Consider the following 16,260-nt stretch of genomic DNA (forward strand, 5'->3'; position numbering starts at 1 on the left):
GACGAATATGTAGTGAGGGCCAGCCAACAAGAGCGTACAGGTCACAATGGTGGGTAGTATATGGGGCTTTGGTGACAAAACGGATGGCACTGTGATAGACTACATACAATTTGCTGAGTAGAGTGTTGGAGGCTATTTTGTAAATGACATCGCCAAAGTCAAGGATCGGTAGGATAGTCAGTTTTACGAGGGCATGTTTGGCAGCATGAGTGAAGGAGGCTTTGTTGCGAAATAGGAAGCCGATTCTAGATCTAACTTTTGATTGGAGATGCTTAATGTGAGTCTGGAAGGAGAGTTTACAGTCTAACCAGACACCTAGGTATTTGTAGTTGTCCACATACTCTAGGTCAGACCCGCCGAGAGTAGTGATTCTAGTCGGGTGGGCGGGTGCAAGCAGCGTTCGGTTGAAGAGCATGCATTTAGTTTTACTAGTGTTTAAGAGCAGTTGGAGGCTATGGAAGGAGTGTTGTATGGTGTTGAAGCTCGTTTGGAGGTTTGTTAACACAGTGTCCAATGAAGGGCCAGATGTATACAAAATGGTGTCGTCCGCATAGAGGTGGATCCGAGCGTCACCAGCAGCAAGAGCGACATCATTGATGTACACAGAGAATAGAGTCGGCCTGAGAATTGAACCCTGTGGCACCCCCATAGAGACGGCTAGAGGTCCAGACAACAGGCCCTCCGATTTGACACATTGAACTCTATCTGAGAAGTAGTTGGTGAACCAGGCGAGGCAGTCATTAGAGAAACCAAGGCTATTTAGTCTGCCAATAAGAATGCGGTGGTTGACAGAGTCGAAAGCCTTGGCCAGGTCGAGGAAGACGGCTGCTCAGTACTGTCTTTTATCGATCGCAGTTATAATATAGTTTAGGACCTTGAGCGTGGCTGAGGTGCACCCATGAACAGCTCGGAAACCGGATTGCATAGCGGAGAAGGTACGGTGGGATTCGAAATGGTCGGTGATCTGTTTGTTAACTTGGCTTTCAAATACTTTCGAAAGGCAGGGCAGGATGGATATAGGTCTGTAACAGTTTGGATCTAGAGTGTCACCCCCTTTGAAGAGGGGGATGACCGCGGCAGCTTTCCAATCTCTGGGGATCTCAGAAAGAGAGGTTGAACAGGCTAGTAATAGGGGTTGCGACAATTTCGGCGGCTAATCCAGATTGTCTAGCCCAGCTGATTTGTAGGGGTCCAGATTTTTCAGCTCTTTCAGAACATCGGCTGTCTGAATTTGTGTGAAGGAGAAGCGGGGGGGCATGGGCAAGTTGCAACAGAGGGTGCAGATTTGGTGGCCGGGGTGGTGGAAGCCAGGTGGAAAGCATGGCCAGCCGTAGCAAAATGCTTGTTGAAATTCTCGATTATTGTAGATGTATCGGTGGTGACAGTGTTTCCTAGCCTCAGTGCAGTGGGCAGTTGGGAGGAGGTGCTCTTATTTTCCATGGACTTTACAGTGTCCCAAAACTTTTTGGAGTTAGTGCTACAGGATGCAAATTTCTGTTTGAAAAAGCTAGCCTTTTGCTTTCCTAACTGATTGTGTATATTGGTTCCTGACTTCCCTAAAAAGTTGCATATCGCGGGGGCTGTTCGATGCTAATGCAGTCCGCCACAGGATGTTTTTGTGTTGGCCAAGGGCAGTCAAGTCTGAGGAGAACAAGGGGCTATATCTGTTCTTAGTTCTGAATTTTTGGAATGGGGCATGCTTACAGTGAGGGAAAAAAGTATTTGATCCCCTGCTGATTATGTACATTTGCCCACTGACAAAGACATGATCAGTCTATAATTTTAATGGTAGGTTTATTTGAACAGTGAGAGACAGAATAACAACAACAAAATCCAGAAAAAGGCATGTCAAAAATGTTATAAATTGATTTGCATTTTAATGAGGGAAATAAGTATTTGACCCCTCTGCAAAACATGACTTAGTACTTGGTGGCAAAACCCTTGTTGGCAATCACAGAGGTCAGACGTTTCTTGTAGATGGCCACCAGGTTTGTACACATCTCAGGAGGGATTTTGTCCCATTCCTCTTTGCAGATCTTCTCCAAGTCATTAAGGTTTTGAGGCTGACGTTTGGCAACTCGAACCATCAGCTCCCTCCACAGATTTTCTATGGGATTAAGGTCTGGAGACTGGCTAGGCCACTCCATGACCTTAATGTGTTTCTTATTGAGACACTCATTTGTTGCCTTGGCCGTGGGTTTTGGGTTATTGTCATGCTGGAATACCCATCCACGACCCATTTTCAATGCCCTGGCTGAGGGAAGGAGGTTCTCACCCAAGATTTAACGGTACATGGCCCCGTCCATCGTCCCTTTGATGCGGTGAAGTTGTCCTGTCCCCTTAGCAGAAAAACACTCCCAAAGCATAATGTTTCCACCTCCATGTTTGATGGTGGGGATGGTGTTCTTGGGGTCATAGGCAGCATTCCTCCTCTTCCAAACACGGCGAGTTGAGTTGATGCCAAAGAGTTTGATTTTGGTCTCATCTGACCACAACACTTTCACCCAGTTCTCCTCTGAATCATTCAGATGTTCATTGGCAAACTTCAGACGGCCCTGTATATGTGCTTTCTTGAGCAGGGGGACCTTGCGGGCGCTGCAGGATTTCAGTCCTTCACGGCGTAGTGTGTTACCAATTGTTTTCTTGGTGACTATGGTCCCAGCTGCCTTGAGATCATTGACAACATCCTCCTGTGTAGTTCTGGGCTGATTCCTCACCGTTCTCGTGATCATTGCAACTCCACGAGGTGAGATCTTGCATGGAGCCCCAGGCAGAGGGAGATTGACAGTTCTTTTGTGTTTCTTCCATTTGCGAATAATCGCACCATCTGTTGTCACCTTCTCACCAAGCTGCTTGGCGATGGTCTTGTAGCCCATTCCAGCCTTGTGTAGGTCTACAATCTTGTCCCTGACATCCTTGGAGAGCTCTTTGGTCTTGGGTCTTGGCCATGGTGGAGAGTTTGGAATCTGATTGATTGATTGCTTCTGTGGACAGGTGTCTTTTATACAGGTAACAAGCTGAGATTAGGAGCACTCCCTTTAAGAGTGTGCTCCTAATCTCAGCTCGTTACCTTCATAAAAGACACCCGGGAGCCAGAAATCTTTCTGATTGAGAGGGGGTCAAATACTTATTTCCCTCATTACAATGCAAATCAATTTAACATTTTTCACATGCGTTTTTCTGGATTTTGTTGTTGTTATTCTGTCTCTCATTGTTCAAATAAACCTACCATTAAAATTATAGACTGATCATTTCTTTGTCAGTGGGCAAAAGTACAAAATCAGCAGGGGATAAAATACTTTAAGATTGAGAGGAAAGCAGTTTTAAAGAACAACCAGGCATCCTCTACTGACGGAATGAGGTCAATATCCATCCAGGATACCCGGGCCAGGTCACTTAGAAAGGCCTGCTCACTAAAGTGTTTTAGGGAGCGTTTGACAGTGATGAGGGGTGGTCGTTTGACCACGGACCCATTACGGACACAGGCATTAAGGCAGTGATCGCTGAGATCCTGGTTGAAGACAGCGGAGGTGTATTTAGAGGGTAAATTTGTCAGGTTGATATCTATGAGGGTGCCCATGTTTTCTGAATTTTTGGTGGCCTTCCTAAGCCAGGATTCAGACACTGCTAGAACATCAGGGTTGGCGGAGTGTGCTAACGCAGTGAATAACTCAAACTTAGGGAGGAGGCTTCGGATATTAACGTGCAAGAAGCCAAGGCTTTTACGGTTACAGAAGTCAACAAATGATAACGCCTGGGGAGTAGGAGTGATACTGGGGTCTACAGGGGTTAACCTCTACATCACCAGAGGAACATAGGAGGAGTAGAATAAGGATACGGCTAAAGGCTTTAAGTACTGGTCTTCTAGTGCGTTGGGTACAGAGAAAGAAAGGGGCAGGTTTCCATGCGTTGTAGAATAGATTCAGGGCATTATGTACAGACAAGGATATGGAAGGATATGAGTACAGTGGAGGTAAACCTAAGCGTTGGGTAACGATGAAAGGGATAGCATCACTGGAGGCACCGATTGAGTCGGTCTCCGCGTGTATGGAGGGTGGGACAAAGGAGCTATCTAAGGCAGGTTGAGCTGGGCTGGGGGATTTACAGTGAAATAGTACAATAACAAATAACCGAAACAGCAATAAACAAGGCATATTGACATGAGAGAGAGGCATAAAGCAATCACAGGTGTTATTCGAGAGAGCTAAGACAACAGCTGGTAATGGCAACAAAGTTTGGGCTGAGGCTAAACATAAACAGGATGCGGTACCGTAAAAAGGTACAGTCCAGCAGGCATCAGCTGTATAGCTGAGTTATCATAAGGTCCGGTAAACAGCAATAGGAGAGTTCGGAGGTAGTTTGGGGGTTGCTATAGCACTGGCGAGCAAGAGGCCACGGCTAGCGTGTGCTAGCGGGCCGGGGTTAGCAGATGGATCTTCGTGGTCGACGTCGTAACGGGAAGCCTGTTGTAACCACATCAGACGATTTCGTCGGCAGACCAGTCGTGTTGGATCGGCGGGGCTCCGTGTCAACACTAGGAGGTCCCGTCCGGTTGACAGAGAGGTAGATAGCCGGGAGATGGGCCTGGCTTTAGGCTAGCTCAAGGCTGATTAGCCACAACAAACGTCCATTTGGTTGCAGCTAGCTAGCTGCGATGATCCGGTGTTAAAGGTCCAGTGATTCAGTGATTCCGGCAGAAAAAACGATATGTTCTGGGTCGATATCGCGCTGTGCAGACAGTGCAGACTGGCCGATAATAGTCCAGGCTAGAGCTGGCTGGTAGGTAGTGCAGGTCATGGACAATGGTGAAAAACCGCTAACGGTGGCTAATAGCAAGTAGCTAGTTACCTGGCTACTCCGATCCGGTAGACAGAGAGGTAGATAGCCGGGATATGGGCCTGGCTCGAGGCTAGCTCACGGCTAACTGGTGCTTGCTTCGGGGGCAGTGGTGATCAGCCAAACAGCAACATCCATTCGGTTGCGGCTAGCTAGTTGCGATCCGGTGTTAATGTCCAGTGATTCAGTTATTCCGGCAGAAAAATCCGATGTTCTGGGTGAAAATCGCTAACGGTGGCTAATAGCAAGTAGCTTGTTAGCTGGCTAGCTAGTTTCAACTGGAGATTCTAGATAAAAGGTAAGTCAATAATAGAATCCGTTCCACATTGAGTGAGGCGGGTTGCAGGAAAGTATATTTTGTAGAAGGATGACAAGTGTGATAGGGAAATATGTACGAAAAATACAAAAAATACAAAAAAACTGGCTATTTACACAGACACACAACAAACAACACGACCGCACTGCTACGCCATCTTGGATACATAGGATGCTATACATAGCAATTTAACATATTAAAACAAAATAGAGAAATAATATTTGTCCAGCCTTTGCTGCTATGCTTGCAGATGTGCATGATATGCTGTGACCCGAATTAAAAAGTATTTAATAACTCCAAATAACAAAAAAGTAGCAATAGGTTGTTGTAACATTTAAACTGAAAACATTGTGTTAATTTTTTTGCACTGCATGGATCACCGGTGCGGTTGAATGCATCATTTCTGTATGGTGCACTCAAAATGTATTGTAGTTGAGTTGCCAACCTTGGCTACTGCTCAAATATTGCTGAAATAGACCTACATGTTTCTCTTTTGCATGGTGTTTTGTTGCAGGTTTTGTTTTTTGGTTATTCATTGTCAGTGTTGTAAAGTACTTGAGTAAAAATACTTTAAAGTACTACTTACAGTTGAAGTCGGAAGTTTACATACACCTTAGCCAAATACATTGAAACTCAGTTTTTCACAATTCCTGACATTTAATCCTAGTAAAAAATGTCCTGTCTTAGGTCAGTTAGGATCACCACTTTATTTTAAGAATGTGAAATGTCAGAATAATAGTAGAGAGAATGATTTCTTTCAGCTTTTATTTATTTCATCACATTCCCAGTGGGTCAGAAGTTTACATACACTCAATTAGTATTTGGTAGCATTGCCTTTAAATTGTTTAACTTGGGTCAAACATTTCGGGTAGCCTTCCACAAGCTTCCCACAATAAGTTGGGTGAATTTTGACCCATTCCTCCTGACAGAGCTAGTGTAACTGAGTCAGGTTTGTAGGCCTCCTTGCTCGCACACGCTTTTTCAGTTCTGCCCACACATTTTCTATAGGATTGAGATCAGGGCTTTGTGATGGCCACTCCAATACCTTGACTTTGTTGTCCTTAAGCCATTTGGCCACAACTTTGGAAGTATGCTTGGGGTCATTGTCCATTTGGAAGACCCATTTGCGACCAAGCTTTAACTTCCTGACTGATGTCTTGAGATGTTGCTTCAATATATCCACATAATTTTCCTTCCTCATGATGCCATTTATTTTGTGAAGTGCACCAGTCCCTTCTGCAGCAAAGCACCCCCACAGCATGATGCTGCCACCCCCGTGCTTCACGGTTATGATAGTGTTCTTCGGCTTGCAAGCCACCCCCTTTTTCCTCCAAACATAACGATGGTCATTATGGCTAAACAGTTATATTTTTGTTTCATCAGACCAGAGGACATTTCTCCAAAAAGTACGATCTTTGTCCCCATGTGCAGTTGCAAACCGTAGTCTGGCTTTTTTATGGCGGTTTTGGAGCAGTGGCTTCTTTCTTGCTGAGCGGCCTTTCAGGTTATGTCGATATAGGACTCGTTTTACTGTGGATATAGATACTTTTGTACCTGTTTCCTCCAGCATCTTCACAAGGTCTTTTGCTGTTGTTCTGGGATTGATTTGCACTTTTTGCACCAAAGTACGTTCATCTCCAGGAGACAGAACGCGTCTCCTTCCTGAGCGGTATGACGGCTGCGTGGTCCCATTGTGTTTATACATGCCTACTATTGTTTGTACAGATGAACGTGGTACCTTCAGGCGTTTGGAAATTGCTCCCTAGGATGAACCAGACTTGTGGAGTCCTACAATTTTTTTTCTGAAGTCTTGGCTGATTTCTTTTGATTTTCCCATGATGTCAAGCAAAGAGGCACTGAGTTTGAAGGTAGGCCTTGAAATACATCCACAGGTACACCTCCAATTGACTCAAATGATATAAATTAGCCTATCAGAAGCTTCTAAAGCCATGACATCATTTTCTGGATATTTCCAAGCTGTTTAAAGGCACAGTCAACTTAGTGTATGTAAACTTCTGACCCACTGGAATTGTGATACAGTGAATTATAAGTGAAATAATCTGTCTGTAAACAATTGTTGGAAAAATTACTTGTGTTATGCACAAAGTAGATGTCCTAACCGACTTGCCAAAACTATAGTTTGTTAACAAGAAATTTGTGAAGTGGTTGAAAAACAAGTTTTAATGACTCCAACCTAAGTGTATGTAAACTTCCGACTTAAACTGTAAGTAGTTTTTGTGGGTATCTGTACTTTACTATTCATATATTTGACAACTTTTACTTTTACTCCACTACATTCCTAAAGAAAATAATGTACTTTTTACTCCATACATTTTCCATGACCCCCAAAAATACTCATTACATTTTGAATGCTTTAGCAGGACAGGAACATGGTCAAATTCACACACTTATCAAGAGAACATCCCTGGTCATCCCTACTCTGATCTGGCGGACTCACTAAACGCAAATGGTTCGTTTGTAAATTATGTCTGAGTGTTGGAATGTGCCCCTGGCTATCCGTAAATGTTAAAAACATGAAAATGGTGCCGTCTGGTTCGCTTAATATAAGGAATTTGAAGTGATTAATACTTTTACTTTTGATACTTAAGTATAATTTAGCAATTACATTTACTTTTGTTACTTAAGTATATTTAAAACTAAATACTTGTAGCCTTTTACTCAAGTAGTATTTTACTGGGTGAATTTCACTTTTACTTTAGTCATTTTCAATTAAGGTATCTTTACTTTTACTCAAGTATGACCATTAGGTACTTTTTCCACCACTGTTCATTGTCAAGCTTTAAAAACCGAAGCCAGGCTGCAACATTTTAGGAGCCTAGCTAGGACTGTGGCATGTGTCTGTACACTTTACCTCCACTGCAGCGCTGTCAACAGGACACACGAAAGCAGCGCAGTTTAAGTTGAATTAACTATACAAGTGCATCAGGCTGTAATTTCATAGAGTAGATGACTCAACTGTTGACTCATTTATACTCGCTTATGTGTCCTATTCGGCCCGCGGGCCTTGTGTTTGACACATGTATGCTAGCCTAGTAGCCACGTTATGACTGACTTGTGATGATTGCCCTTGCTAGTTTGATTGTTTTGACATTCCCAGCCTTAGCTACAGTCGTCCGTTTTTGTTCAAATTATTGAGTCATTGAAACTGAAACAGTGCATCCCAAATGGGTGGCGGCAGCAAACAATGTACCAGGCCAGCTGTGATTTACAACCTGATGCCAATGTTTTTGGGACTAGCAAGAAATGTATTGGTGAATAATATTAATCATGCATTGAACCATGGCCCAGGCTACACAGATGAATGTCCCCGAAATCAACACTCCGATAGCAGTAGAACACGATAAAAAAGAAGCGACAGTTTACCATACGACTAAATGGTAATGTAACGTTAGCTATGCGAAATCGTACGTGTTTACCCTTTTAACAACTGATTTGATTTGAACTGTATCCATCTATTCTGCCAACAATGTCTTAGTCATGGAATTGTGAGTCAAATATAACCCATTTTTAAAAACTCTTATAAAGTTGGTTTTGAAGCATAAACTGGGAATTTGATGTTTTTTTACTGATATTATGATTGTCTGTTTCATATCTGCAAATGTCTGAAGTTTTTCTTGGTAAGCCCTTCTCATGTGTGTGTCAGATCTCTGCAGATGTTTAACCTTGACTGAATGAAAACCATGAATATTTGAGACGTTAACTGATAATTTATGACAAGATAAACTGATTACGCGCAACGCAACTACAATGTAGGCGGCCTGGAACTCTGCCATTCTCAAATCAAGAATCGCAGCAATCATTGGTCCGCTCAGACCATGTGATCTACAGTTGATTTCCTACTCCGAGTCCTAGGAGGATGATGGAGTGTTTTTGCTGGATATTGATTCTTCTGAGTTTGAGGTGGCTATGATTTGATCGCTTTGAGTTCCATTTCACCTCAATTAAATACGTTTTGGCGAAAGGACGACGAAAGACCATGGCCCAGGCTACGCAGATGAATATCCCCGAAATCAACACTCCGATAGCAGTAGAACATGATAAAAAGAAGCGACAGTTTACCATACGACTAAATGGTAATGTAACGTTAGCTATGCGAAATCGTATGTGTTTTCCCTTTTAACAACTGTTTACCAAAGAGTGTGGTTAAGCTAGCTTGCTAACCAACTTTTTCATAATATTTTGGGCTAGCTTACCTCATTGCAGTCGAGCTGTAACTTAGCTAGAAAAGGAGCGTACTTTTCCCTAATGGTCGTTGTTAGTAAACAAACGGACAAAAAGCTACTAGCTAGAACTCAAGTGGCATAGCCAAATATTTTTTATAACTAAACCAAGCGACCACAGCCCTTGGTTTCCAATGGGAACAAATGAGCCATAGTGGGCAGAACACGCAAGGAGGGGGGCAGTGCTAAGCACGAGCTAGCGAGATCCTATTGGTGCGTTCTAGCATCATCTGAATATTTCCGTTAGGTAACGCCTACTCTGTGAAGTGCGCTTGTGCAATAACTCAATTCGCATTTGCACTCCTAAATAACGCGATTATAAAAAACTTTTGCAAAGGGCAATGTCTACAAACCTTAGTCTACTCTGTTCATAACAGATTCTAGTTTTGGGAACAGAACTGTATTGAGATCAAATGTTTCATCGATGAGAAAATGTGCAGAATGTCGGCCAAAATCTCGTTCCATCTTCTCCCACTTCCCGCCAGTTGGCTTCCTCTCACTACCATATTTGGTAGTGAGTGGAAACGCCAAGCCGATTCTTCACATTTATAAAGTGAAATATCTGTCTCATTGTTCTATATGTGGCATTGCGTTAGCCAACGAGGCTAATTGTTAGCTTCCTGGCAGTGAGTGGTTGAATTGAATGCTGTTGCTGTCACGCATCTAAAATGTTGTCCTCCATCTCAGTTAGTGTTTGCTATTTTATGTGCATGCACATTTGCAACAAAAAAAAACTGATTATTTGAGAGAATCTGCTTCACTTTCTCTAAAAACCCAATTCCTCATTTATCTGCCTGCACCCCTATCTTTGATAGATATTTCATTGAGGTCTGATGGAGACTCAGACTGATGTGTACAGACCTTTAATAGTCAGGCATGGAGTAGCCCTATAGCGGACACAACTCCATATTATGCATGAGTCATGACAACTTATTTAGCCTACAAATAATATCTGTGTGTTACATTATATATTTTAAATGTTTCTATTCTGTAACATTGCACCCTTCTAAATTGGTCCCAGGCTCTCATGACCGTGCGGTCCTCTTGTACGAGTATGTTGGGAAGAAGACTGTGGACCTGCAGCATACGGAGGTTCCAGATGCCTACAGAGGGAGAGGCATTGCCAAGCACCTGGCCAAGGTTCGACTGTCTGACAATATGGAATGGAACCATGGCCCAATGCCAAAATAGACACTACACCCTCACTCCTATTATATCCCTAGATCTTATTGACACCCCCTTCCAGATCTGAAAGTCCTGGATAGGTGTAAGCAATATTACAGAAACTTGTGGGCCTTGTTGCTTAGGGCTTACACTTATCTGGGCCTTTTAGATAAATGATGGGAGTCCATAGGTCTCAGTATTATTAGTTAGGCATTTGAGCCCATGGCCTTGTCCAGAAACAACCTCTGTTACCCATCATTTACAATATCACAACAATTCTGCAGGAGGACCTTCTTGCAATCTGGAGCTGCTCAGCTCACTCTGTGTGTGGGGAGAAAAGTCTTTGTACATCTTTAAACCAGGAAGAGATAGTAAATAGTTTCCTAAGCTGGCAGCTGATAAACTGCTTTCATGGGACAGTTTGGACTCTTTCCCATCTAGTTCTCTTTATAACAGCTGCCTGGCAATATGATTGTTGCTTGTAATTCTGGAAATCCAAGCATCGGCCTGTTTATTCAGTCAAGGCAGAGCTTTGCCAGATGAGCTGAGCTCAGAGCGCTGGTGGGTAATATCAAGGGAGTGGTTATGGTAGAGCTAAGAGGAAGAAGAAAATGAAAACATGGTTTGTTTGAAGATCTGTGTAGACCGGAACGTTACTGTTTTAAAATCTTTATATAAAATAAAATATAATAGCGCAAGTGTCTCACCTTTCATCTGCAGTCCCTGGTTACTGCATGTATTAAAATAAAACCAGAACGACAAAGACAATTACTTTGTGAACTCAAGCTACAAAACAACACCTTAATTAAATGGCAATGTTCTGTTGATTGCAGGCGGCCATGGATTTTGTAGTGGAAGAGGATCTGAAGGCTCACCTGACCTGCTGGTACATCCAGAAATACGTCAAAGAGAATCCCCAACCTCAATACCTGGAGCACATCCACCCCATGTGACCCCATGACAGAGAGGAGCGGAGAGGGAGAGAGACCGAGGTTGAAAGCATGGCCTCATTCTTTCGGTTTGGAGGACTTTGTGCTCTGTTTTGGGTGGAGGGTGGTAAGGGAGAGACTGGAAGGGGGCAACCATACTAGAGCTCTCCCTATCTCTACGGACATAAAGACTCCCTGTTGGAGAGCAGTGGTAGAGGAACTGTCCGAGTGCCATTGTCATTACTCGCGGCCTGTCCTCCATGGGCATGGACGTCTGTGTGTTTGAGTGTGTGTGAAAACAAAGGTATGTTGAAGAGTCTTGCTGCCCCCAAGGCTGTCTTATTATCTATATAGTGGCAAGACTGTATACAGGATTCCTGTTTTTTGTACTGTAAGAAGCAATGTCTCCATCACGCTTCGGCCGTATTGTTTTCACCTATCCTGTCTTGGCTGGTCCTTGAAGAGGAGTGAACAAGGGCAGGAGGAAGGGAACAGCTTTCTGGAGTGGAATGCAACCATGATCATTCGGGTCAGGTCTTTAGTTTCTATATTTGTTCTCTCGTCAAAACCAGCAAGACAAAAACCAGCTGTTCATCACGACCTTGATTAACTGAATCAGGTGTGTTAGAGCAGGGTTGGCGCAATAGTGTGCACATCCAATAGCTCTCTAGGAGGAGGGTTGGCCACACCTGGTTTACTTTAGACCATCAACTTGTGGGCTATATCCCATACATACAGTCAGCCTGTCGTGGGATAGTGAGGCGCTTCCCTCTATTCCTACTGCCCAAGACTATCTGTCCCCATGTTCATCAGGACAACCACTCCTCAGTAGGCCTACCCTTCACCTTAAATGTTACTGTACAGAAAGCTGCTGTGCTATCTGACATGAGACATTGCCATAGAACCTTCATCGACAGTGGGGGTGATCTTCTACTGTCTGTAAAAGCACTAATTCAGGGCTGTTCTACTACAGTTCAAATCTTGTGCAACATTTTCTCTATACAGTTTACAAGCATGGCTTAAGAAAACAAAAGTCAAATATCAAGTGACAGGTTTTACCCTTTATTTTTTATTTGCTGAGTATCTTAAACTGCAGTAGAGATTCTCTCTGGCTTTGACCTAGGTGAGATGTACTTTTTGCAAGGTGACTGAATGCATACTGGTCAGGTAGGCAGTAAAACTGATGACACTGAGTCTTCAGGGGATGGCTCTGTAGGCCTACTGTCTGACAGAGATGGGTATAAAGTCTGCAGACAGTCTGATATTATTTTCCATGTCTCTATCCTGTTTTAAATGAAATAATACCTTATTTGACTAATTGACTAGCTAACAATTGAAACGTTGATTTACAATAATTTAGAAGTGCCTTATACATTTAAAGTAGTTTAGGTTTCCTAGTATACTTCACCTCTGAGCTGCAGAATACCAAGGTGATAACATTTTAAAGGTGCATTTTATGCAATCAATCTATTGGAGAGGGAGGCAGGGAGCGGGCTAATGGATTGCACGTGTTACCTTGGTTGGCACTGGCTTGTTAAAGGGTTACAACACACTTCCCAGTATAGAGTTCTACACCGTGTGTGCGATAAGCCAGGGATCAACTCACTAGAGAAGCTTGGATAAGACCGGACACAATATGGGTGAGTATAGCAACCTGAGGCAGGTAAATATCACCCCCACTTTAGTGCGACAGTCAGTTGCATTGAACCGTGAGTGTTGCCCATAAGTGTAAATAGTAAGTGGAACAATGTACCTGCTGCGCAACCTGACTATAGAATGGTTTGGCCTACTCGATTCCCATTGTGTTGTCCTTGCTTGCGATTGGTCATCTCCCAACTGTTACAAAACATAAACATGATTTGTGTAGGCAGCATTTTCCGCATTTGTGTTGAGCACAGTTTGGATTACAGTTTACGTCAATAAAAGGTACTAGTGTGGTAAATTAAACTGACCTCTACATTTACATGCTATAAATAATGTGAGTGGTACATCCTACGTGCATTAAATTAATTATGGGAAATGTAGTACGACAAAGTACATTAAGTTGTCCTCGCAGTGTATTGCAAGTATAGCATACACACTACACATCCTAGCTTGCACTGCGTCGACAGCAGTCGTGTGTTGGTTCTCCAAGATGGCGTCGTTGGGAAGGAGGCGCGGTGTCCCAGTCAACAGGGAGAGGTCAGTTACACTCAATCATTGTCATATTACGACTCTTTTTGTGTACAAGGTCTATTTTATGGTACGCCACACATTCACAATTCCAACGTATGACTTTTAAAAGCTTAATGCAGCTGTCACTTTTCCGAATTGCTTCCTCCATAACTGCTCATGTGATGTTTTGATTAGCATGTTTGCTAGCGTCGCTAACCTGTTCATCAAAGCTTCAAAATCAAGTTCTGGATAGGTTAGCCATCCAACTAAAATAGTGTGAAAACATGCCGTAACGTTAAAAAGTAGATATACTAGCACATATCAAATATATCGGTCATATAACACAATACTAATGTTTTACTCGCCGCTTGCAATTTACGTACTAGCTAGTTTTCAGAGCCGCTAGCTTCCAAACAGTGGTGGAGCTAACCAATGTGTATGACCTGACGTTATGCAAAGCTGCGTCCAATACAGCACAGCAGCAGCTCCAATGTTATACGTAGTTAATATACATGTTACTGGAATTGTTGAAGCAGTTGTGAATGATCAACATGCTCGCTAACCCAGAGTTGTGTTTACGTTAGCTAGCTAACAGTAGTTAGCTACTTGACGGGCGCGTTCGTAAATTCGCTCTGGAGTGTCAGACTCAGAGTGCGCTCAGCCAGGGTGAATTTACGCAGTTTTATTTAGCTAGCCGTTTTAACCTTGTTAGGGAGCTAGCTAGCACTCTTGCGCGGGCCATAATGTTTGCAAAGTGAGCCATTCGAGTTTTACACTTAACATTGTTTATATTGTCCATAGCTAAGTTAACGTTATCACAATAGCTTATTACTAACAGGCAACTTGACAGTGACTGACGACTAGTTAGTGAACTCTATGAGAATTCTAAACGCGAGAAAATACCCTACTTTCCCTTTGATTCCACAGCTCTTATGTCAAACATGCACAGGCATCACAGTTCCACAGAAGTGTCTTGTTTTGACCATACAGTGTGCTGAAAAAACAGGTGTTGTGCACTAATCTGATATCAAGGACATGGACTGTCTTATTTTTTTTTGTTTTAAGTAGTTCCCCTTATTTCTTCACAAGTGGTATTAATCTGTACATCATCATTCAAAGAACTAGTGCAACCACTTGCCTTGGGCCACAAAGCTGCATAATTGCTATGAAGCTTGGAAAATAATTTGGATTTTAATATTGTGATACTCTTTATTTTCCATCTACTTACTATTTCTGATCCCCACCCAATCCCCTCTCTCCCTCTTTATCTCCACTCTCTGTGCACAGGGGAGTGATGGCGGCAACGGACTGCTACATCGTTCACGAGATCTACAACGGGGAGAATGCGCAGGACCAGTTTGAGTACGAGCTGGAGCAGGCGCTGGAGGCCCAGTACAAGTACATTGTGATCGAGCCCACGCGCATTGGCGACGAGACGGCCCGCTGGATCGCTGTGGGCAACTGCCTGCACAAGACGGCCGTGCTGTCGGGCACCGCCTGCCTCCTGACGCCGCTCTCGCTGCCGCCTGAGTACTCGCGCTACGTGGCACTGCCCGCTGGCGCCCTCAGCGTGGCTTGCTCCGCCCTCTACGGAATCTCCTGGCAGTTCGATCCCTGCTGCAAGTACCAGGTGGAGTACGACAGCCAAAAACTCTCACGGCTGCCCCTGCACACACTCACCTCCTCCACGCCAGTGGTGCTGGTGCGCAGGGATGACATCCACAGAAAGAGACTCCACAACACGATAGCGCTGGCCGCCCTGGCCTACTGCGCCAAGAAGATCTACGAACTCTACGCGGTATGAGCACACTCTGAAGAGAAATACAAAAAATACAAAAAAATAATAAAAGATATACCGGGAAAAGAAAGAATCCACCCAGTAGTAAGCCAAGTGGAAGCCATGCGCAGAGTCGAGGGTTTGCCCCTAACCCCCCCACCCCACTTGCGCGGGCGCTTACTTTTGGGCTGTTTGATGGATCAGAGGGATATAGTTAAAACTAGAAGGAATTATTTTTCCCTTCTCATTTTCTTTACTTGTAAGTGACATCACCAGTGCACTTATCCATATGGTACCCTTGCGCCTCTTCCCCCGTCCCTGGCCCCCTCTCAATACACTAAGTTAGTGCACAAGGGTAGCTAAGTAAAAGTAAATAAAGACTGAATCGTGTTGCGGTTGAAACAGAGTATTACCAACATTTTTGTCTATTCCTTGTAGTTTTACTGTACCCCTTTCTTGCTGATCAGTACGTCACCCTTTCATTAAACATTAGGATATTTCAAACTCTCCTTTCTGTATTTTATTTTTCATTAAACAAATTATACACCATGTCTTGAATCACAAAGGCAATAGCACTACCTTTGTTTTCAGATTTTTGTCTTTCTAGGTTTATTCACTCTTTGGAACAAAGGCAAAGTCAAGACCTTTAAACATACTTGTTTGGTCATCCCTCACCAGTCAAAGTTGTTAAGGACAAGACAGAACAACACAAATGTCGGCCATGCGTAGCAAGTCCTATTGCCTTTCTGTTCATTTCCCAACTATTCTACATGTTGAATCGCCACCATCGTGTTGGTCTGTCTTGTCCTTTACGCACATGCAGTCATGGGTAAAAAGCCTGTC

General features: G+C 43.5%; 2 protein-coding genes across 3 annotated transcripts; both read left to right on the forward strand.

Annotated features, from left to right (window-relative positions):
* Positions 1-8,590: 8,590 nt before the first annotated feature.
* On the forward strand, positions 8,591-11,510 carry LOC121569790 (protein NATD1-like). Its single transcript, XM_041880978.2, has 3 exons — positions 8,591-9,246; positions 10,415-10,533; positions 11,391-11,510. The coding sequence occupies exons 1-3, from the start codon at positions 9,150-9,152 to the stop codon at positions 11,508-11,510; spliced, it is 336 nt and encodes a 111-aa protein (XP_041736912.1). The 5' UTR covers positions 8,591-9,149.
* A 1,533-nt stretch (positions 11,511-13,043) lies between these two features.
* Positions 13,044-15,921, forward strand: LOC121569789 (transmembrane protein 11, mitochondrial). 2 transcript variants are annotated; one of them, XM_041880977.2, is made up of 2 exons: positions 13,044-13,126; positions 14,928-15,921. In XM_041880977.2, the coding sequence occupies exon 2, from the start codon at positions 14,935-14,937 to the stop codon at positions 15,442-15,444; it is 510 nt and encodes a 169-aa protein (XP_041736911.1). In that variant the 5' UTR covers positions 13,044-13,126; positions 14,928-14,934; the 3' UTR covers positions 15,445-15,921. The 2 variants fall into 2 exon arrangements, with proteins under 2 accessions (XP_041736911.1, XP_041736910.1); XM_041880976.1 differs by lacking the exon at positions 13,044-13,126 and adding an exon at positions 13,133-13,667.
* Positions 15,922-16,260: the final 339 nt, after the last annotated feature.

This window comes from Coregonus clupeaformis, chromosome 7 (genome assembly GCF_020615455.1).
Source record: "Coregonus clupeaformis isolate EN_2021a chromosome 7, ASM2061545v1, whole genome shotgun sequence".
NCBI classification, from domain to species: Eukaryota; Metazoa; Chordata; class Actinopteri; order Salmoniformes; family Salmonidae; genus Coregonus; species Coregonus clupeaformis.

Coding starts and splice junctions, on each gene's coding strand:
- LOC121569790 (XM_041880978.2), top strand. CDS start 9,150: ATGGCCCAGGCTACGCAGATGAATATCCCCGAAATCAACACTCCGATA. Junction 9,247..10,414: donor GTTTACCATACGACTAAATG/GTAATGTAACGT, acceptor AATTGGTCCCAG/GCTCTCATGACCGTGCGGTC. Junction 10,534..11,390: donor TTGCCAAGCACCTGGCCAAG/GTTCGACTGTCT, acceptor TGTTGATTGCAG/GCGGCCATGGATTTTGTAGT.
- LOC121569789 (XM_041880976.1), top strand. CDS start 13,621: ATGGCGTCGTTGGGAAGGAGGCGCGGTGTCCCAGTCAACAGGGAGAG. Junction 13,668..14,927: donor GTCCCAGTCAACAGGGAGAG/GTCAGTTACACT, acceptor CTCTGTGCACAG/GGGAGTGATGGCGGCAACGG.